Here is a 25000-nt window from a genome sequence, read left to right as displayed (position 1 = left end):
ACCTACAATCTCCTCAGTGGCCATTACGATCCTCATCAGCATCTGCTATTCACTCCTGCACCAGAAATAGATTTGCGTAGACATTACTAAAAAACTGTTTTATCGTCGATTTCGATTGAACCAGAGAAGTACCGCTTCGCTAATCAGGATTCCTGAGCCTTGGAATGGTCTTCCAGCATATGCAGTAAATTCGCCCATTAACCACTGCTAACAAGTTGGTTGGCATATGATGTCATCGTCTGTTTACATGGAATATGTTGTTCCTATCTCTCTATAAGGGGTTGATCTGTTTAAAGCTAGAATTGTCACATCAGCATGGTTACCGCGATATATGCGTGGCATTGGAACCATAGAAGTGGAAAAGAGGGCCATGAAATTGGCCCCAGATCTGCATGATCCTACGAGGAGCGACTGAAGCAACTGGATCTTCCAACTTTGGTATTCCGTCGAATGAGAAGAGATGCCATGCAAATCTTCAAATATCTGCATGGGGAATACAACGTGTATTGATGCTTTATTTGAAACAAGATTGTCGAGCACACTTTTTCTCTCAACGTGTGGTGAACGTGTAGAACCAGCTGCCGGAAGAGCCACTCAATACCTTTAAAACCAGACTAAACAAACATTGGAGGAATCATTTGCTTCGCTTTGACTACAAATCTATTGGAGACTGTAATCTCGAATGTATAAGCCCGTGTGCCTTCTCGCCGTTAATTGTATTGTATGATGCAGCAATTCAAAGCGGATATGAATAGATGCCGAGCAACTTCATCCTCTTCTATTCGTATTTTCTTACATGACAACCCGGGGCATGCAAGTTTTTTTTTGTTGGGTTTTTTTTTTTTTTTCGAAATTTACTGAATCGAAGAATTTAAATTAGTTGTTAATAAATTCATGTATTCTTGGTGACGTTTTAAAATAAAAAAAAATAACAGATTTATTTTCGATATAAAAGTTTTGGTATTGTGTTTTGTTCGTTTGTTTGTTTGTTTTATTTAATCAAGATTCATATTGTTGTTTTCTGATCAAATAGTCTTCCTACGATTGTAAAAAGTACACACAGTCAGTTGTTTTTTAATGTGGAGAAAATTCATTTCCCGAAACGGGCAATCTAAATTAAAACAAAAATAAACATTGACCCAGTCGTTAAAATTTCTCTTCCTCGACCGAGAACATACCATATATGTAACGCTGAAAACGTACACATTCTAACTGAGAGTGGAACATATACTACACTTTGATTTATATATTTTATTCTGATGAACAAAAAGTTTACAAAAATAAAATTAGGCACAAGGCCAATAAAAAAAGTGGGGAGAGAGTCTATGGACATCTTATTACTGTGCCTTTGAATTGTTTAAGATAGTCCTAGATAGAGTTCTCAGTCATCATAATACCACATTTACAGCAGGGGTCGTCCTACTTAAGATTTCCGAATCAAGTCGGGGTTTTTTTTTTGTTTTTTGTTTTTTGTAATAATATATATATAATCTATGTTTAAAAATGAAATTTTGTCAAAATCGTTTTTATTGAATAAAACATGAATTCATTGGCGTGGAATGGGGGGGTTAAGTATTAGTAAGACACTCCCAACTCTTTCTAGATGGTGAATCACACACTGGCTTGATGGGGATCAGAAAACAAGCAGGTCAATCTCTAAATGAGACTGAATTCTAAACGTGAAAAAAGAAAAGGGGGGGGAGTTGGAAAGTATGTGATATCCAAGATGGAAGTAATTAGTGAAAGGCCAGGGACAAAAAGAAAAGCTGGGGCGCAGGCATCTTGGAGGTTTCTAATAGAGAGAGGGGCGCATTCACTCAATTATCTAAGAAACTAAACAAGGGCTTACTTTAAGGGGTGTGGGCTCCATCAGAATGGCAACACGTACTCAAACTTGGCACCACTATATGCACACACGCTCGCTATTCTGATCCATCTTCTGTCAAAAACCACGGAATGTAATTTTTTTTCTGTCACACGTGATCTTGACCTTCAATTGGTTCTTGAAGAATAAAATCGGATCCTGATCAGCAAAAAATTCAACCCTATGCTTCTCAATTCATTTTTATTTCGGACTACTAGTCTCATCTTTATTAGTTGTTGTTTTTCATCTTTTTATTGGATTGTTTATTCACAACGTTTCGGCCAACTAATTCCTCTGGCCTTCGTCAAGTGGTCGCGGATGATATTGGGAAAAGCGATATTGTTTGTGGGATTCCACGCGAACTTTTCTGTCAAGTTCAAGTGAGGAATGCTAGCCTCTTAGCGTCTCGATGATACTTCGTCGGGCAGTCCGAAGCCTTCCTCAAACGGACGTTGAACATAGGCATAGACATGTCTGTAAACCCAATACCCACCTCCGTTGCAACGGGGACAGGGGTAACGTGCATTCAAAGGAAGTACGGCCAGTCGAAAGAGGATGAGAGGAAAGACGTAAGTAGTGCACGCGGCACGCCTCCGCTCTACCCTTTAAGGAAAGTTTCCTTTGAACTCACGAGTCGATCGCGGCTTCGGCTTTTCGCTGTACCTCCGACCAATTCTTTTGGAACTGGAGACCAGGTCCGAGCAACACACTTTGTCTCGAAGTCCCGAACGATATGAACGTAAATAGGATTAACATATCTTTCACTATTATATATTTATAGGCCAACTGAATAGGAGAAAGCACACAACCCAACTTGAGTGAGAAATTGATAAAATTACGAAAATAGCGGTCACGTGATCTGTTTAAAAATATGTCTGCACGCAAAATCATTTATTCGCGCTCGAAATGAAAAATCCTTCTCGTGATCCGACCACCGTGCTATACAAATCAGAATGTCAACTTTTCTCATCATAGTGAAACACTCAACCCCGATCAGTCTGCTTTCTTTATGTTTTGTGTGTTGTTATTTGGAACGTAAAGGGTACTATTTGAGATCGTGTCTAAAAGAGAAACTGTGGAGAGTTGAGCAGCGAAATGTCTGTTAAAATTACATTTCAACTTTTGCCGGTGAATACATTCGGAGAAGCAGGAAGCAAGGGAGGGAATTTTAAAGTTTAGTAGTCCACCGGAAGAAACTATTAGAGTGGAAGGTTTTCTGACATCTACGAACCTATAAATATTAATAAGTGGGATTTGACCGATTGTCGGATTAGTCCAAGGTATGTACGCAGAGGGAGTACAATTGCTATGAGTTCATCGGAGCACATTCCATTAAAGTACTTGTAAAAATGGCGCAGGGAAGTTACATTTCGACACCACACATATTCACATACTGACACAAAAGTTAACATAGTTCACGCATATGGTTTCATCAAGATAATATATACATTGTTAACAAGATAATATATACATTGTTAACAAGATAATATATACATTGTTAACAAGATAATATACACTGTTAATAAGATAATATATACATTGTAAACAAGATAATATACATTGTTAACAAGATAATATATACATTGTTAACAAGATAATATACATTGTTCACAAGATAATATATACATTGTTAACAAGATAATATACATTGTAAACAAGATAATATATACATTGTTAACAAGATGATATACATTGTAAACAAGATAATATATACATTGTTAACAATATAATATACATTGTTAACAAGATAATATATTCATTGTTAACAAGATAATATAGATTGTTAACAAGATAATATATGCATTGTTAACAAGATAATATACATTGTAAACAAGATAATATATACATTGTTAACAAGATAATATATACATTGTTAACAAGATAATATATTCATTGTTAACAAGATAATATATTCATTGTTAACAAGATAATATAGATTGTTAACAAGATAATATATACATTGCTAACAAGATAATATACATTGTTAACAAGATAATATATACATTGTTAATGTTAACAAGATAATATACATTGTTAACAAGATAATATACATTGTTAACAAGATAATATACATTGTTAACAAGATAATATATACATTGTTAAGAAGATGATATACATTGTTAACAAGATAATATATATATTGTTAACAAGATAATATAGATTGTTAACAAGATAATATATACATTGTTAACAAGATAATATACATTGTTAACAAGATAATATATACATTGTTAACAAGATAATATATACATTGTTAATGTTAACAAGATAATATATATTGTTAACAAGATAATATACATTGTTAACAAGATAATATACATTGTTAACAAGATAATATATGCATTGTTAAGAAGATTATATACATTGTTAACAAGATAATATATACATTGTTAATGTTAACAAGATAGTATAGATTGTTAACAAGATAATATATACATTGTTAACAAGATAATATACATTGTTAACAAGATAATATATACATTGTTAACAAGATAATATATACATTGTTAACAAGATAATATATTCATTGTTAACAAGATAATATAGATTGTTAACAAGATAATATATAAATTGTTAACAAGATAATATAAATTGTTAACAAGATAATATATACATTGTTAACAAGATAATATATACATTGTTAATATTAACAAGATAATATACATTGTTAACAAGATAATATATACATTGTTAACAAGATAATATACATTGTTAACAAGATAATATATACATTGTTAACAAGATAATATACATTGTTAACAAGATAATATATTCATTGATAACAAGATAATATAGATTGTTAACAAGATAATATATACATTGTTAACAAGATAATATACATTGTTAACAAGATAATATATACATTGTTAACAAGATAATATATACATTGTTAATGTTGAGAAGATAATATACATTGTTAACAAGATAATATATACATTGTTAATGTTAACAAGATAATATACATTGTTAACAAGATAATATATACATTGTTAACAATATAACATGCATTGTTAAGAAGATGATATACATTGTTAACAAGATAATATATACATTGTTAACAAGATAATATACATTGTTAACAAGATAATATATACATTGTTAACAAGATAATATACATTGTTAACAAGATAATATACATTGTTAACAAGATAATATACATTGTCAACAAGATAATATACATTGTTGACAAGATAATATACATTGTTAACAAGATAATATATACATTGTTAATGTTAACAAGATAATATACATTGTTAACAAGATAATATATACATTGTTAACAATATAACATACATTGTTAAGAAGATGATATACATTGTTAACAAGATAATATATACATTGTTAACAAGATAATATTCATTGTTAACAAGATAATATATACATTGTTAACAAGATAATATATATATTGTTAACAAGATAAATATATATATTTTTAACAAGGCCGACTGAACTTAAACTCACTGTCACACGCATATTCACATTGACAGAATATGTATTGTCAAATCCTACACTGATGATTGCGTAAGCATGAAGCACTAGTACCTATAGAAATAAATTTATAAGTATTATCGTTATAAAATCCCTTTAAGAGAATAAAGCTGAGTCGTTTTAAGGGAATTACGAAAAAGTGGTCAACCTAAGTGAAAAATGAAATATACCGACTTCCTGTAGGTAAATGCTCTCTGACTCTTTACTCTTTATGCTCACTTTATCGACATTTATAAATAACTAGTAGTTCAGCTCGGCTTTGCTCGGGCCCTATGTACTGTTTATAACTTTATGTGCATATGTATATATATATTAAAAAGTTAGACACATGTCCAGCCAACCTACATCTAAAATTATAAGTGTTTAGACTCATAATTGGCGAAGAGAGTTTAGCAGAGTTTGTAAAGGTCAACTCTTTCAACGTTGATCTCTTGGCAGCCAAACTTTCGCCCCCAAAATGATTAAACAGGTTGCTGCATGTCTGAATACACGTTATGTAAAATTTCAAATGTTTAAACCCAAAATTGGCTGAATAGTTTGCTAGAGACCGCAAAGGTCAACTCTTTACACTTTGACCACTTGGCAAATTTGGCAGCCAAATTTTCGTCCAAAAACCGATTAAAAAGCTTGCCCTATGTCTGAATAGACTTTATGTAAAATTTCAAATGTTTAAACTAAAAATTGGCTGAGTAATTGTAGAGACGGCAGAGGTCAAATTTGTTTTAACTTTGACCCCAATTTTGACCCGTTAACATTTATTTTTTATGCCTCAAATCAAATTAAAAAGTTTGACTCATGTCCAAGTAACTTACATCTAAAGTTTTAAGTGTCTAGACCCAAAATTGGCGGAAGAGTTTGGTAGAGTTTTCAAATGTCAAATCGTTGAACTTTGACCCCTTGAAAGCCAAATTTCTGGCCGTAAACCGATTAAAAAGATTTTCATAAATCTCAATACTTCTTATATCAAATCTCGAGTCTGAAGACTGAAAATTGACAGAGTAATTTGGTAGAGAAATGTACAAACATAGATACACACACACAGATAATTTCACTTTTATAGATGTATAGATGGATATATCTGTATATGTGTGTGTGAGAGATAGAGGGAGAGAGAGAGAGATGGAGATATGGCGAGGGACAAGAGAGAGAAATATATATATATATATATATATATATATATATATATATATATATATATATATATATATATATATATTTCAAATAATTTTTCCTAATCGAACATAAAATATTAACAACACAAAGTTCATTTCTATAGTTCGATAGCGCAATATCAGTACCATAAATATTTTAATATACTGCTTTATTCTTTACTGGGAACAGACACTAATTTATGTTCGTCCAAAAATGCTTGATTTATGTAATATATAAACGTACAATTCGGCCCGTGCTCATATTTTTCAGTCATTTGGTTAAGGGAAAAATTTTGTTCGACTATGCCGCTTCTATTGTGGGAATCCGGGAGACAGGAATAAAGAGCATTCTTGATTCTGTTGACAATAATAGTCATAAAGAGTTTCTAAACATGACTCAACAAACTTTTAGGTCTATAGCTTTTATATTCAAATCTGTCATCCTTTTTGTATGAAACAACTATTAATGCTTTCTTGAAATTAGAAGCATTTTACTAATTTCTAAAATAAGATTAAATAAGTATGAAAAACTGCGACCATAGTATCACATCCAGCTTTTAAAAACTCGGAGTGAATGTTGTCGAGTGCTAGGGGTTTTGACCGTTGATATCTTGTTCATGGCTGTTACGAGTTTAATAAATCATTTTTCTCAAAAGCTTTCGATAATATCAAATTAGACAAACTTTGGTCAATTTTAGATAAAACCCCTCTCAACGAAAACTACATTAACCTTCTAAAATTTACAACGGGTCAAAAGCTTTTATAAAAACTGACCTTGGGTTTAGTCCCTCTGTAAACATCAAAAAAGGCGTCAAGCAAGAAGATGTGTTTCAGCAATCCTGTTCTGTGTTTCACTAGCTGATGTTATTGGTTAAGACAGAAGAGACTTGCCAAAACGATGTTTTTTTATAGGTGGACAAATCCTCTCCAACCTCTCCTACGCTGATGACATCGCTTTGTTAATGAATGCACACATAAACTTCAAGGTTTGTTAATGTATTAACAAAGAATGCAAAGGAGATAAGGTTAGTAATAAATACAGAGAAAACAGAATGTATTTCTACAGCTAAATCACAGTTTAATCTAAACATTACTGTTCATCAAACATGGCACCCAATTTATTTATTTAGAGCATAAACTGACTTTCTCCAGTGATCACGAGAGGACATTGAAACACAGAAACGGGCTGGGTTGGGCGGCTTTTCAAAAACACAGCAACATTCTAAAATCAAAAAAGGTTGCCGATAAATGTTAAAGTAAAAGCTTAATTTATGTCCTCTCAGTAGTTTTATATGTCTTGATTGTATCACACACACACACACACACACACACACACATATATATATATATATATATATATATATATATATATATATATATGTGTGTGTATGTGTGTGTGTGTGTGTGTGATACAATCAAGACATATAAAACTACTGAGAGGACATAAATTAAGCTATATATATTGAGCATATTGGAAAGTGATATACAAACTGCCATTCGCATATTAAGCAATGCTCTTTGTGTAAACAAATCGAGCTTGAGCATCTGGGTGATGTCAAAACATCGTTAATTCACTACCTGCACAGCAATCGTATAGTGTAATGGTTAAAAGCTTTCACTGTCGTTTTGGCGGTCGGGTTTCGATCCTGGCTTGAGGTAGTTGCCTGTCTAGCCGCACTGATGAGCTGTGAAACAGCGAAACAGTACTATATATGGATGACTCTCTCTCTCTCTGTATATATATATATATATATATATATATATATATATATATATATATATATATATAGTAATAAACGGACAGAGTATTTCGTGTAAACATAATGTAAACAACTTTGTAAACACAAATGAACGTTCTCCGGTAGTTGTGAATGCTTAGCTGTGCATTCGGCTGATTGTTAACTAGACTGAAACAACTGACTGTCTAGTCACTGAAAACTTATATATATATATATATATATATATATATATATATATATATATATATATATATATATATATATATATATATACTAGCAGTTCAGCCCGGCGTTGCTCGGGTGTTTGGAGGTGTATGCTGTGCAAAAAAAGCAAAAAAACAAAAAAAATGGTTAATTTTTTAAAACTTTGACCCCTATTATGACCCCTTAAAATTTATAGTTTCGGGCTCAAATCACTTTATTAAGTTAGATCCAGGTTCAAGGAACCTATATCTAAAATTTCAAGTCTCTAGACCCAAAATTGTCGGAGGAGTTTGGTAGAGTTCTTAAAGGTAAAATCGTTGAAATTTGACCCCTTAACAGCCAAATTTATGGCTGACACCCGTCACATCGATTTTCCCAAATCTCGGTACCCGGTATTTCAAATTTCGAGTCTATAGACTAAAAATTGACAGAGTTATTGCGTAGGGAAATGTACACAGACACACAGACACACAGACACACAGACAGACAGACAGACAGACAGACACGTTCACTTTTATATATATATATATATATATATATATATATATATATATATATATATATATATATATATGATCATTACTATAATTATTTTAATGCCTTAGTATTAATACCCTAATGTTTCATTCTTTCGGGAATCATCAAAGTAGGGAGTTTGATTACAGCCGTTCGGGAGATTTGAACCCGGACACGAAACCATCTCTGACTCCATTAGCAAGGAACATACCATCGTTAACTGCGAGAAATACAGTTAAAATTAACATTTAAGAGTGATCTTACGATTACAACATCATGATCTGCACATGTGAGCTTAAGTGACTGACTTTAATTTCAACAATAAGAACCGAGTTCTTAAAGGGGCTAACATAATTATATCTGTAATATATATTATATATATTATAATTATTATTATAATAATAATAATAATAAATATATAGATGCGTATATATATAAGCGGTCGTGAACTGTCATCTAAGCTTCAGCCTCTGTCCCATCGACGAAATGTAGTCTACAAGTACTTTAACCATGAATGTTCCGACCCCCGACAAACTCGACAAGCAGCAAAATCTCACCCCTTTACAGTTGAGATCCCTAGATGTAAGAGAGTCTTCTACTCCAGTAGTTTCTTCCCCAGAACCGCTAGACTTTGGAATTCCCTTCCAGATTCCTGCTTCCCCAACTGTAGAAGTTCAAGTGTAACGTGACCGACATCTTGCTGCCCAACTCCCCACCTAGTAACCTGTGTCCCTAATAGTAGCCCCCTACATCAAAGTTGCAATGTGCCTTGTTTGAGGTGAAAATGTAATAAAAAAAAAATTAAGCGAGAGAGAGAAAGAGAGAGAGAGAGAAATAATGTATATCTGACAAAGATATTAGATGAATTGTCGGACTGACTTCCTCATCTTGGTTGTTATAGTCCAACGAAGATGAGGAAGTCAGTCCGACAATCTCAATAAATGAAAACACCTCATCCCAAAAATACAGACAATTACTATATTAGATGGATGTTTTAAAGGTTATCTTTGCTAATAACTTTCTTGTTACTTTTATTTTACTTTTAAGTTATATTGTATTATACTTTTTATTGATTTATTTAATATTTATTTAACCTTTTATTTAATCATTTTGAGTCATTATTGAACCCCGAACGAAACGATAAACATCTTCGAAACGTAAAAGAATTCGTGTAGAGTTTTCCTCATGTTTACATAATTTCACTTATAATAATAGCTCTACGTATGTATTGAGCACTTTTGAATAGTATAATTTTCTTAGTTCATTACATAATTTATATATATATATATATACGCACATATATATATATATATATATATATATATATATATGTATATATATATTAAATTTATTTATACAAATATTGATGGCTACATATGTGCATACATGTTTCTGTAATAACCCGTGTTGGGGGATTACGTCTTCAGGCCAAGAATTAACGTCGTATTATGTGTGTGTATACATATGTGTGTGTGTGTGTATACATATGTACACACACACACACACACACACACACACATATATATATATATATATATATATATATATATATATATATATATATATATATATATATATATATATATAAAGAATAAGTATATTGCTCTGTAATTACATTGGGCTTCTGAAATAAGGATTGATATATATTATAAGAAAATATATTTATACAGAAATATTACATCTAAATATATATATATATATATATATATATATATATAGAGAGAGAGAGAGAGAGGGGGGAGATAGGGAGAGAGAGACTCATGGAAGATATAATAAGAATTTGCAAATTCTTTTACATATTTTATTATATAAACCCAAATATAATTGTAATAAATGCAAAATGCATTCTTTAACTATTGGTTTTTGGATTCATTCAGTTCATTCTTAATGAAGTTCAAATGATAGTTTCACAGATATTGACATTGAACCTGTACAATGTAACTGTTGATTCGGTTTGGTTTTCAATACACGAAACCAGATACATCTGCCGAGGGTAACTTCCAAATTGCCACACATTTTTTTCCTTTCTCTTCTCTTTGCTTCTCCTCTTCTTTCTCCCTATCTTTATGCCTTTATATACATTCGGTATCATGACCTCACGCCATGACATTGCATACAAATGCTGATTAGACACGGCAGTCGTCATTTAATGGAATAGCCAAACTACGTTACAATTGTTATTAAGCTTGGATATTGGCCGTTAAGTTGTTTACGCTTTACTGGCCTTGTTTATCTGTTTTCATTAGACTCTCATCAGATATTGTCTTCAAGTTCTTGTTTAACTCCATTGCTTTCCCTACTAATTGAGTAACACCTTTTGTGTGATGTTTTACACATTTGAACACCCAGTTTTTGTTTCCAGATATTCAAAGATTTCAAGTTGTTTTCCATTTTATTGTGGGATTCTAATTGTGAGATTCTAATTGTGAGATTCTAGTTGTGAGATTCTAGTTGTGAGATTCTAATTGTGAGATTCTAGTTGTGGGATTCTAGTTCGTCAACATTGTGACGCCCTCCGACTCAGTCATGTAATGTTTTTTTTCCTGTTGAATGCAACCTAATTATGATGACTATAAATATAAAGGAGACCAGTGTCATTTATCAACTAGCACCAACGTGGGGGGGTCTGGTTTCCGCCCATCTTGTCGCAGGTGAACGACAGAAGGTGTGGACTAGTTTATGTACGTTGGTCGCATGTTGACTCAGTCTCCAAGTCTAAAAAAAAACAGTGAAATTAGCTACAAATTGTCAGGTGCTTTATATAGATTATGGTAGATTAAACAAAATTAGTGATAGAGCGAATAATATGGACGACGATTGATGATAATGAACAATTGACGGTGTTAGGAAAGGGTAGAATGTGTCGAAGTATTAAAATAGTGAACAAGAAGTCGAGAGAGAGTAACATATGGCATGTAAAAAAAAAACAGAGAAGCTTATTCCATCATTTTACGGGGGACGGGAAGGAGTAGAAGCACTCTTTAACAAAAGAGAAAAAACACACCTCGACAAGATGATCGGTCTAACTTTTAATCGTTTAGTTTGTTGCGTTTGTGTGTATGTATGTATGTATGTATGTATGTATGTATGTATGTATGTATGTATGTGTTTGTGTGCTCGTATGTATGTGTTTGTGTGTGTATGTATGTGTTTGTGTGTACGTATGTATGTGTTTGTGTGTACGTATGTATGTGTTTGTGTGTATGTATGTATGTATGTATGTATGTATGTGTTTGTGTGTATGTATGTATGCGTGTTATATATATATTTATTGAGATAAAAAAAATATTACAATATTAAAAAGAACTTTTTTTTAAATCGTCTTACTGTTCTGTGGGAACTTTGTTGGTTTTAATATATGTATGCTCATCCCCCTGGGGTTGCTTCTGACACATACTCAGTGCACTCATCTAGCCTAACACCTTAATCAACTAAACTTACCACCAACAACTAAAAAAACACAAATTACATAACACCCTCTATAAACTAACTACCCAAACTCGTGGATTTTCCCCCAAACACTGCCTAATTTACCTTATTTAGCACTAAATATACGAATCTAGAATTTCCCTTACCCCCAACATATATAAAAAATTAAAATAACATAATTTAAGTTCTTAAAATAAAACACTATATAACTACCAGAACGACTTTCAAATAGGAGAAATTACAAAAAGTCATCAATCATACATTAAGCTTTTCGAGAAAACCTTTAAAAATAATCTCGATACGAGACTATGATAAAATATCAATATACAATAATACACATGGATAAACATTATAAGAAATAAAAAAAATAATAACGTATACACAAATGTAAACGTAGTTTAATGGTCTTGATATATGTAAATTTTTATGTACATATATGTGTATCTATATGTATATTTATATATATATATATATATATATATATATATAGAGAGAGAGAGAGAGAGAGAGAGAGAGAGAGAGATCTAAGCATACCGATAGCTAAAACTACCATCATTTAATAAGTATTAATATTTTAACTTATTAAAATACCAACCAGAATAAAATCAAAACACAAATTAATAATTGATTTAATTAAACCAGTAAATATATATGGTAGATCCATAACCCTACTAAGGCGAAAAAGTGTCCTGAAGACGATATTTGAGTTTTTTCCATATACATTCACGTCCGTGTATGTGTCTATTTGCGAATATATGGGCTTCTAGTATCTATTACTCGTTTCTGCGTATTTGTTTATGTATACGTGCATAAGGAAACAAAGTAAAAAAAGACAATATTACCAATATTCAATAAGCTTTAACATCGAAACGTAAATATATAGATTAAACATCCAACTTGTTAAAAGTAAAAAGAAAAGTTCAAAGTTAAATTTTAAAACAATGCATATAAATAAGAAGAATAAAAATAAATAAAAATTAATAAATAAATCTATACTCCTATAAATTCGTTTTTCTTTTGTGTGTATTGATATTCATATTAAAACCCACTCTTTTCTATTTATTTAAAACGAAAATACAATTTTCTTATATATGCGTTGTGGAAATGCATTCACTAGCAAAAGATCTAGCTAATTTTCATATTCTTTTAAACATTCATTTTAATTAATTCCCTATTAGTTTCTTATGGGATGATCATCTTTAGTTAACTATTACGTGTAATTATATTCATGCAGATATTCTACGTGATTTATACTTGCATAATATTTACGTAAAAAGTTTACAGAAAACACAGAATTGTTTCCATATATATTTATGTATACGTATATATTTTTGTTTAATCTATAAAAGTGAACGTGTCTGTGTGTCTGTGTGCGTACATTTTCCTACGCAATAACTCTGTTAATTTTCAGTTTACAGACTCAAAATTTGATAAACAGGGTACTGAAGTTTGGGAAAATCTTTGTTCGGCCAGAAATTCGGCTGTTAAGGGGTCAAAGTTCAACGATTTGACTTTTGAGAATACTACCAAACTCCTTCGCCAATTTTGGGTCTAAACACTTAAAATTTTATATATAGGTTCCTTGGACATGGATCTAACTTAATAACATGATTTGAGCCCAAAACAATAAATGTTAAGGGGTCAAAATAGGAGTCAAAGTTAAAAAATTTTACCGCTTTTTTATGCTCAACATACACATCTAAACACCCGGGCAACGCCGGGCTGAAATGCTAGTGAATAAATAAAATAATAAAAACTGAACTAAAATACATCAAACTTTTATCATCTGACCAGTTGACCCAATTTAGTTACATTTGTCAAAGCTGAAACACCCCTAAATGATCTGAAATTGGATCCTCACTATTGCGCTTCATCGGTAGCCATTACAACCGTGCCACCTCAGTCTCTATTCCCCACTGTCTTCACACCCCACCTCTGTATTATTATATTACGCCCTCCTTACTAATTCCTTAACCTTAAACTACCCTTTCAACCCCCTTCTTAACCATCCCTTCTCTTAACAGAAACCGAATCTTCAGAATTAACATAAACTCATAAGAACTTTAATTTCGCCCATCGCCAAATTAAGGTACAAAAACTGAAAAGGTGTTCAACCTTTTCAGTTTTTGTACCTTAATTTTTCTTGCCTGATGATATCTAATATGATTGAAACGGTCTGCACATCGTAGCAAGATATGACTGTATTTACATTTAAAAATTTTTTTTAATATAGCTTGCTCTCTTATGATTGAGCACTATCAACGACCCTTGTTGAAATTCAATTATTTTCAATTTTTGGATATCTTCCCACCGAAAAACTATATATATATATTGGGTTGCACGGTACCCAAGATGTCGACCTGTGAGGATGGAATTTCTTTTCGCCAAACAAGCGCACCAGGTTTATCATGTACAAAATTAACTTTTTGTTGGTAACATCGGGTGGAAATCACATCTGACGAGTTCGTGAAAAAGAAAATTTTATGAAAACATAAAATCATAAAATTGTCATCCCATTAACAAAACGGCTGTAATGAAGAGATCCAAGATGAAATAAAAAAGAGTTATATAGAAGAAAAAATGTAAGTTTGAATTTCAACAAGGTTTTGTGTGTGTGTGTGTGTGTGTGTGTGTGTGTGTGTGTGTGTGTGTGTGTGTGTGTGTGTGTGTGTGTGTGTGTGTGTGTGTCTGTGTGTGTGTCTGTGTCTGTGTGTCTGTGTCTGTGTCTGTGTGTCTGTGTCTGTGTGTCTGTGTGTAATAGAGTTATGGAAAAGTATGGAATAGCCAATGAGTATTTAATTGAAGTAGTTAATCAACCCAATACTGGATAAACATATAAGAGGGATTTGGGAGAGGAAACGTCGTATGTGAGACGCGTACTATAATCCCCAACGTATATTCAATTGGCTAGTAGAGGAAGTGTATAATAATGGAAATAGACTTGTATCGAATGTATCGAGAGTGTGTCTGTAGAAACTGAACCATCGCTTGAGCTGCGATGTCTCATCTGAACCACTGATCAATGTTCAAACTATTATTTTTGTTTCTTGAGCTACGATTGGTTTGACACATTTTAACATCCAGTCTCTTATTGTTTCCAAATATTCGAGGAAGGCTATAGACAAACGTTAACCTGGAGGCCTTGATCCGCTTCATTGCAAATAACTGCTGAGAATTTCTCAAGTTGTTTTCCATTTTCTTGTGTGATTTTAATTGTTTGATTCTAGTTGTGGGATTCTAATTGTGGAATTTTAGTTGTGGGATTCAGCTGTGGGATTCTAATTATGAGATTCTAGTTGTGAGATTCAGTTGTGGGAATCTAACTGTCGAATTCAATTGTGGGATTTAGTTGCGGGATTCTAATTGTCAGATTCAATTGTCGGATTTTAGTTGTGGGATTTTAGTTGTGGGATTCTAGTTGTAAGGTTCAGTTGCGAGATTCTAGTTGTGTGATTAAGTTGTGGGATTTTAGTTGTGGGGTTCTAATTCTCAGATTCAATTGTGGGATTCTCGTTGCAGGATTCTAATTGTCGGATTCAATTATGGGATTCTAGTTGTGGGATTCTAATTATTGTATTCAATTGTGGTGTTCTAGCTGTGGGATTCTAATTAGTCAACCGTGTAACTCACTTCGACTCAGTCATATGTACCTCAATCAATGTTCAAATTATTGTATTGATTTCTTTCTCTTATTTTATTTTTATTGTTGGTATTGAACATTTGGATTTGAGTTTCTTCATTAGGAGAAAACAAATGTCGGTACGCATACCGTATAAGACATAGTGTTTATGGATTATATCGGGAGAATGCGTTATCGAAATTAACGATCAGAAAATAAAAATGCTTTACGAATATTAACAAAACCTTCATATGAATTAATCATCTTGGAAATATTCAGCAGTATTTAACAATCAGTTTCTTGTGCATCGGGAGTAAGTTGTTTGAATCTGTAATAAATCAAAAAGTTGTCAATCACCTCAGAAATTTTAATCTGCTTAGTGACAAGCAACTATAATATCGTATAAGATTGACAGGAGCTTCGTTTCTAGGGAAATAGTTATGGGCATATAAAAGGGTTTGTTTGTTTTTTCACGAACTTGCTAGCTATGAAATATTTGCAAATGTTTTCACAGCCATGTTTTTTTATATATAAAAATTGTATTCTGGGATAATTTATTGACATTCATACAAACGACCTAACTATCAATGGCGGCACTTCGAAGAAAACGATCATGCTTATTCTATCTCTTCCTGTTTGGAGGGCGTGATGCAATGAGGGAAAAATGGCTTATTACATTTAACACTTTTATTAGCAAACTTTTCTCTTTTTACCGCCAATGCTCAGAGCCCTGTTTTGTTCAGTTGAAATGAACGCGTCTTGCTTAGATGAAAACTTTACTTTGATAAATTGGAATGACTTTCAATCCATATCTCAAATTAAAGACTTAAATCTAATCTGCTGCTGTGAAAATAGTTACCTGATTCCTGGTGCAACCCTCTACTTCTAAAAGGGTCGAATACATTTAAAGATGGAATAATGCTGCCACATCTGGCGAGGTACCGTTAACAGAATGCAACATAAACTCTGCATGCCTGTGGCGAATTATCTCTTCTCTTCCCAAAATTTCTTTCTCACAGAAGGGAATTTGATAGTCTTTCTCTACTCTATCAATATTCCTACGGAAGTCGCTGTGCTGCATGTGGCTCCGTCTTGCTGAAACCACATGATGAATTGCCAAACCAAGCTGAACTTAAAATATCCAATAGTTTCCAAATCTACAGTTTAAAAAATGGAGTTGTCAATTTAAGGTTCGCCGCCTGTAAAGACATTCTATTACTTCTTTTCTTGGATCGCTTGCTTTTAGAATTCACTTCCTGCTCCTTGTTTGTTCGACTTTACTAGAAATTTAAATGTGCTGTGAACAAATATTTCTCTGCACTAGTCCACATCTGAGATTCTTCCTATAATTTTGCCCTCAAATTACAGGATCTTGTCAAGTTTCAATGGAAATGTGCCTAGTTTGGAAGTGAACAAAGGTTTATATATATATATATATATATATATATATATATATATATATATATATATATATATATATATAGAGAGAGAGAGAGAGAGAGAGAGAGAGAGAGAGAGAGAGAGAGAGATTTAATCCAGGTTTCATGAATTTTTGTTCTGGCGTTGTTGAAGTTTCTGATAAAAATGAAATGCAAGAATTGTCGATTGTGAATTTCAATAATTTGGCGATGGCAATGAAAGTTAACCCTTGATTGAAAATAAGCATAGTGAATTATCTGACGCTAATGAAGTTGTTAATCTTTATTAATTAATTAATAAAAGAGAATATATAATATAAAAGAATATTAATATGAAATATTTTTAAACGTATAGATTTTTATTTCACTTCAACTATTTTGACCTTGATGCTCTTCCTTTACAAGAACGAAATGCGTCTTATATCTAAGCTCGGTGACTAATTTCACAAAGTGATAAAACTCTAAAAGTACAAATAAAACAAGATGTTAGGGTAGTTATGATATTCAAAAAATCGAAAAATTAAGTGTGAAAAGAAAATTAAATATTTTCTTGCGAGTTTTAAATACGAACTGATTTTAAATATTTTTTTTCATTCGAACCTTATTATGTTACTCCTTTTTTATCACTTCTTTGTGGACACTTAGTTTCGACTATGGATATAATTAGATGTTTGTCGTTCTGGAAATAAAAAGGGTTGAGTAATTTAAAAGACAATAAAAATCTATAATTATTTCAATCAAATGAATAATTTGCATAAGCAATTCATTTATTAATAAACTGGCAGGGCCCGTATCCTGACGTTGCTTCGGAGGAATATAAAAGAATGATTTTTTGTTTATTAATAAATAATGAAAATTTAAATGATAAATTTGATATTTTTTGGCGGGGGACATTTTTCATTGCAGGTTATGGTTTTAAAGAATCTTTTTCACTGTCATTATCTGTCTATAACACAATAATGTGCATCTAAACGAAGATGTGTGTGAGTGTGTGTGAGTGTGTGTGAGTGTGTGTGTGTGCATGTGTATGTATGTATGTGTGTATGTGTGCGCGTGTGTGTGTGTGTGCATGTATATGTATGTGCGTGTGAGTGCATCTCGAAGAGAATCTATATGAGCATTCAATCTTAAACAGTTTAAAGAGTAAAACAAATTGTTTCAATCATTAGTAGCAAAATTCCAATTTAAAAAAAAATATTTCCGTACTAATACAATATAGGAACCAAAGGCCTATCGACTATTTCCGTAGAACGTACCACGGAAATCTACGGAAATTAACGAACACGAAAGGTCTAATGCTGAAAATAAAGATAAAAATAATGTATATTCATGTTTTGTTTTTGTTTTGTTTTTTGTTTGTTTGTTTGTTTGTTTGTTTGTTTGTTTATTTTTTGTTTTTGTTTTTGTTTTTTGTTGGGTTTTTTTTTTTTGCTTAGAAAGTTTTTTTTTGTTTTATGTTTAAATATTTTTCTCTTTTTTTTCTTATTTTTTTAAAAACATTTCAATTTTCAGACATTAAATGTTTGCAAATAAAACTGTTTAAAAATTATTAATTAAATAAAAAAAAACAAATATATTTACTGAAAAATACAAATATATATATATATATATATATATATATATATATATATATATATATATATATATATATATATATATATATATATATATATATATATATATATGGACATTTATTTCTGGATCATATTTACATGGATTAAACTTTTTTACTTTATTTTAAAAAAAGAATTTCATGAAAATTAAGGTTGTGTTCTCCGTGATATAAGCGTTCTTTAAATTTTAAAAAGAAATACGTATGATATATGTTTATAAGCCAAATTACAACACAATAATTTGTAAAATAAACAGACATTTATAGGGCTTATAAACGTATATCATACGTATTTCTTTTTGTAAAGAATTTTATATTTTCCATTGAAACAACAATTTCTTTTTCTTAAAACCCCACCGAAAATGCAAATCCGTTCATGACGTTTGGTGTATTGTTGGTCTGACATAGCACGGTCAAAACTGAACTTAAAAAAAATAAGACTGAAAAAAATGAAGACATTTTCGAATTTTATTCTTTATCACATTGCAAAACGAAGTCATATTGGACATGGCGTTGCCTCGGAGTATAGCTAGAGAGATAAGTTAGAATATTCAAACGGTTTATAATGGTTATAATCAGTTCAATGTCTCATATGAGTCTGACAGTATCGGGACCGAGAACATTTAACATTTCAACTGCGAACGACTAGAAAATGAAACGGTTCGATGGAAGATTACATTTTCCATATTTTTTGTCTCGATAAACTGAGCCGTAATGCTTTGGTTGGCATCAGATTTCGCCATTCTTGACAGCGTGAAAAGGGTCGAAGAAAATTGCGCCCCGTATCGGTAGACGGAAATGAAAATTATGATGTTTTTTGGAGGTTTTTTTTGGGGGGGGTCATCATTTACCAAGGCCCAGAAGTCACTCGAGGATAAATGTTAATGAGGTTTAGGTGGACGGTGAGACAACACCGTTATGATTAGTAATGGATAGTGGAACTTATTTACATTAGACTTGAAAACAATATTGTTATAGTCAGCTGTGAAGCAGTCACATAGTATTGTGGTCCACAGACGGACAGTTTTAGGAAAGAGACTCTGCTCGTGGAATTTTCTTTTAAACTTAGGCACAAATAGAGTAAGGGAAATTGTTGATGCTTGACGAGTATATTTTGCAAGTTTTACAATCTGCTGATGAATAGCGGTTCATAGTTCAACGCATCTTTGGTTGGAGCAAGGGCACACTATGATTTTAAAAACAAAAAGATATTTTAAAATAAAGTGTACCGTCATAAACATTGAGGTTATTTGGTGACACAATCACCAATCAAACTTCTGGGCGTAGTAATTTCGACTGGACTCTTGAAACACTATATTCAGACTTTTAGGAATTTGCAGGGCAGGCAAAGAGCTTCCATGCACCCACAAAGAAAAACGTCGCCAATGCATTTCCTCCCATTCATGTTGCCTGTGAATATTCAGCCGAAGAGTTTGAAGGATGGACTCTCAGCAATTCTAAACATTAACATTTTTTTCCTCCTGTGGAGAGCAGGACTTTTGAAGTAGTTTAGTCACGCGATGACAAATCAGATTCCTTGGTGCATTAATTTCGACTGAACTTTTTATAGTACTACTTCCAGACTTTTAAGGATTTGCAGAGAAGGTAAAGAGCTTCCAGACACCTATGAAGAAAGACGTCCTCTCTTTTGTACTTGTTGGCTAGACACGGAGCAAAGCTATATTCACTGGAAAATTTATTGCTTTCAGTTGCCAACTTTACTTATCTTTGTATTCTTTTCTTTCCTGTTTACTTTCGGCAACCTACACCTAACGGTGTAGGTCACTTAAATAAATATATATAATTTATTATATTATAAAACAGCTTTGTTTTCCTTTCAATCAAAGATATTTTGTTATAGATTATTATAGGGAATGCGGTTGCAGTATAAGGAAGATTAGCTTCTTCTTATTTTTACTTACTAAGGCCCGGAAGCTACTCTAGGATAAAGGTTAGTAAGTGCTACGTAGACAGAGAGACATACAGTGACGATCAGTAATAGTGAAACTTTGGTAGGGTTTAATTATATAAGAGAACGACTCGACAAGAATTTATTTACATTAGATTTGAAAACTACCAAGTTATAGTCAGCTGGGAGGCAGCCCCACAGTATTATGTTTCTCAAACGGACAGTTCTAGGAAAGAGACTCTGTTCATGGAATTTTCATTTATGTATTTATTTAATTCAATTTTTTTTTTTTTTTTTTTTTTTTTTTTTTACTTATACGTTTTCTTATTTGAAGGTCATCACTTATCAAGGACCGGAGGCCACTCTAGAATAAGAGTTAAGTGTTGGGTAAACGTTGAGACATGATCAGTAATGGTAGAATTGAGTAGGCCTAGACCATTAAAAAGGGTGGCTCAATAGGAACTTATTTACATTAGACTTGAAAATGATTATGCTAGAGTCAGTCGTGAAGCAGCCACACGGTATTGTGTTCGACAGACGGACAGTTCTAGGAAAGACTTTTTGTGGAATTTTTGTTTAGTTTTAAGCACAGATACAGAGTATGGAAAGTCGCTTGGGCACATATAGAGAACGCACCTGTAATATGAAATTTTAAAAACGAAAGTTGACCCAACTTATTTAATACGTTAATAGATTTAGAAATAACAAAATAAAAACATTGATGTTGTTTGAATGAGTTTTTTTTTTTTTTTAGCTTAAAGTGAAACAGTTTTAGGCTTACCTTGATCGAATTCTGTTCAGTGTATCCATTGCATGTGTGAAGAAGAGGAACTAGAGTGACTTAACAAGTTCAGTAATTGTGGAGGTGTGGTTGATTTAACATCCTCAGTTGCAGCTGATGTTAAGTAGATTAAAGGATGCGGAGGAATATTATGAGTGGCACGGTCACGTGTTGACTTTTTTCTTCTTTCTACGCAGATGAACTTTACTAAACAACGGACGTGCAAAAATAGATATCAGTGCGAACTGAGCCTGAATCACTGAGTTCGCAACGGAAAGGAAGAAGAGAATCGATGTTTGACAGATAATCTAATATATAAAAGCGAAAATGTGTGTGTGTTTGTGTGTATATGTGTTTGTGACAGATAATTAATATAATAAGTATTTAAATGTTTTCATACCTGCATTTTGTGCGCATCGACTTTGTTACCGTGAGAAAAAACAAAACAGCGTCACGTGGCCGGCGGTTTTAAATAATGCGTGACTATCGGCGAAAGTTATGTTTGATAACTAGTTTTACTAATTACGTACGACAAATTAAAGCACGACAGGTGTACGACAAAGCACAAGTGCTCCTGTTGATTATCTATTCGTGTGATAATTAGGCATATCATTCGAGCAACCTGGGGTGCTTATGTCAAGAACTAGAAGCAGTGATATGTCTCCGATAATACCCCCCTCCTACTTCAAAGTGGCACTGTGCCTTGTTTGGGGTGAAAATTAAATTAAAAAATATATATATATTTGGCATTAGCAACCTATTCTGCAGTTCATTCATGCGTAGTTAAATAAAAACTTCCTAGTGTTCAATCCGTTGTATTTCTTGAAGAGCTTAGCACTGCATCGCTTTGTTCTGTGGTTGAGCTCAGAGGTAGTCGTTGTCAGTTGGCCTTGTTTCTTCTGGACAATATCTTTGTAGTCGATAATACATTGAGGACCATTTCTCAGCAAACGTTAAATGCACCAGCCCAAATGTGGCGACAATACTCCATACATGGGTAAGTGGTGGCCTTGTAGAGGTACAGCATACTCTCAGACGTAAGTAACTTTCTAGCACAGTAGAGAGAACCCACCGTGCAGCAGCCTTGGCAATGCTCTCAATGTATCTGTTCCAACTCATGTTCCCTGTGAACGTTAAGCCGAGGAGTTTGACGAAGTACTTTCAAGTAAAGTATCAAGATTACGTGCATACTACTAAATGGGGTTTAACTCGAAATGGTTCCTCATAGCTATTAGTGGTTGAGAAGGTTTTTTGTAGTTATTAAAGAAAGAAGCTTATTAGTGATGTTTAGTAAAGAAAAATGATTGTAATTGATGTTCGCGATATTTTCTTCAAAACTAGCAGGGGTGGGCTTGCTGGGTCGTAAAATACGCTTAAATATATTTTAATTCATGCAAATTTCGTATTCATTATTACAGAGCCAATTTTCTATTGAATATTAAACTGTACGTAATATATAGTACTGATTTCAAAAGTTTCTCATTTTAATGGCTTGAATCGAATCGAAAACATTTCGCGCCTCAGACGCGTTCCTTATCGTTTGAGCTAACTTGACAGATAAATAAGAAAGATTTAAAATTAACCCACTCATAGCTATGATTGAATTTGCGTAAAAGTAATAGAATTATGCCAGCAAGTTGAAATGAATATTTTGCATTTCAACTTGCCAACATATTTCTGTGCGCGTTATTCACCAATCCAAACAAAGATTTTATGCGTTGTAAACTATATTTGGTGTAGGATTTTTTTTTTTTTTTTTTTTTTACATAAACGTCACCACTTATCAAGGCCGATAGGCCACTCAAGGATAAGGGTTAAAGAGTGTAGAGTAGTCAAAAGGACAATATAGTAATCGATAGTAATGGAAGTTCGGTAAATTTGTTAACTTAAGTGGAACGGCTCATCAGAAATTTGTTCACGTTGGACTTGAAGACTTACTATTTCCTGTCAATTTCAGTGTTATGTGACTAGTAGTTTAAGAGTTTATCGGTTAAATATGCACACACATACATACATCTACTGTTTTATATAGATTAAGAAAACATGGTGAGAACAGACTTTATAAGCATAAAAATTACTCCAGAGCAATAGGGCGAAGGGAAGGAAGAGAAACGGGAGTTTCTGTGTAAATTTCTGTGTAAATTTGTGTAAATTTCTGTGTAAATTTCTAATCGATTTCATGAAAGAAAGCAGTTTATGATGGTTTTATGCGTGAATGCACAAAACTAATAAAAGATTAATTTGCAACACAGAAGCACAGAGTAATTAATCAACACCTCTTTTTTTTTTTAACAAAACAACGAAAAGATTTATTTTGAAAGAAGAGAGGCTGTGTCCGAGGTGTAAGATAGAAAAGGAATAGAAAGTTATACGATGTTTTCGTGTCGGGAATCAGAAACTTGAAGTGTCTCCAGTGTTGCGAACCAGGATATAAAATACCCTAACTCGCTACAAGAAAAAATAATGAAACGAATTGAATGAAGGAAACAAAGAACTCAAATGCTGGAATAAAATAAACATGTCGTTTATTTTCTGTTGAGAAGTGAAAGTCGGTAAAATTTTACTTTAAGGCCCGTCTCACGTTCGTATAGAAGAAAATGTTTTTTTTTTTTTTAGATTCCAGTGTGCTGAAAAAGAATATGAAAACCGTTTCCGTCGGAAATTTACCGTTTGCATGGTATGAACCTCGGAATGTTGGAAGTACGCGCGAGCGCGCGGAAACATAAGCGAGCTTTTTCAATGGCGGAATCGCGCGCGCACTCGCGTACCTGACGGCCTTTTATCTTCGGAAAATGTTAAATGGTGTTCTAATTGGTAAATGTCGGTGCGTTACTTTTTGAAAATTTGAAAATTCTATGTTCCAGGTAAAAAAAAAAAAAAAGATAAATTACCCCCCCTCCCTACTCCAACTTCGAGTGCTTTCCTTTTCTTGTTTTATTTCTTTTTCAGCTAATTTTAAATTTTCCACCCAAAAAACGGTTTTCATATTCTTTTTCAGCACACTGGAATCTACAAAAAAAACATTTTCTTCTATACGAACGTGAGACGGGCCTTAAAGTAAAATAATACCTGAAAGTCTTGGGTGAACACGTTTTCATTCAGCCGTTGACGACTACGCGCGTGAGGGAATGCAATAGAGAAACGCGAAGTGGCAAGTCGGGCTGTAGAAAGAGAGGGTTAAGCTCAGTAGAGCGTCGCGCACATGTCTGTTTTGATGGACCAAAGGCGAAGGGGAAATAGAGTAACGTTAGAGCACGCGGTCTGTTCGT

The 25000-nt window shown here is 32.7% G+C and overlaps 2 protein-coding genes across 3 annotated transcripts in view; one reads left to right on the top strand and one right to left on the bottom strand.

Moving 5' to 3' along the window:
- LOC145266611 (membrane metallo-endopeptidase-like 1) overlaps positions 1-22166 on the bottom strand; it is a 143988-nt gene extending 121822 nt beyond the window's left edge. Inside the window, exon 1 of one of the 2 annotated variants that reach the window (XM_080122512.1) lies at positions 21732-22166. In XM_080122512.1, the coding sequence (XP_079978638.1) occupies positions 21732-21760 (29 nt within the window). In that variant the 5' untranslated portion in view covers positions 21761-22166. Of the gene's footprint in view, positions 1-7278; positions 7431-21731 lie in introns of those variants that run through there. The other variant, XM_080122520.1, reaches the window with a different exon arrangement.
- LOC145272817 (uncharacterized) overlaps positions 1-25000 on the top strand; it is a 731987-nt gene that overhangs the window by 94548 nt on the left and 612439 nt on the right. The window lies entirely within an intron of this gene.

The sequence above is a fragment of the Euprymna scolopes genome, chromosome 4, assembly GCF_053919585.1.
Source record: "Euprymna scolopes isolate OS-2025 chromosome 4, ASM5391958v1, whole genome shotgun sequence".
Taxonomy (NCBI): domain Eukaryota; kingdom Metazoa; phylum Mollusca; class Cephalopoda; order Sepiida; family Sepiolidae; genus Euprymna; species Euprymna scolopes.
The sequence above is the reverse complement of the archived record's forward strand: the minus strand, read 5'-3'. Positions and strand labels throughout refer to the sequence as shown.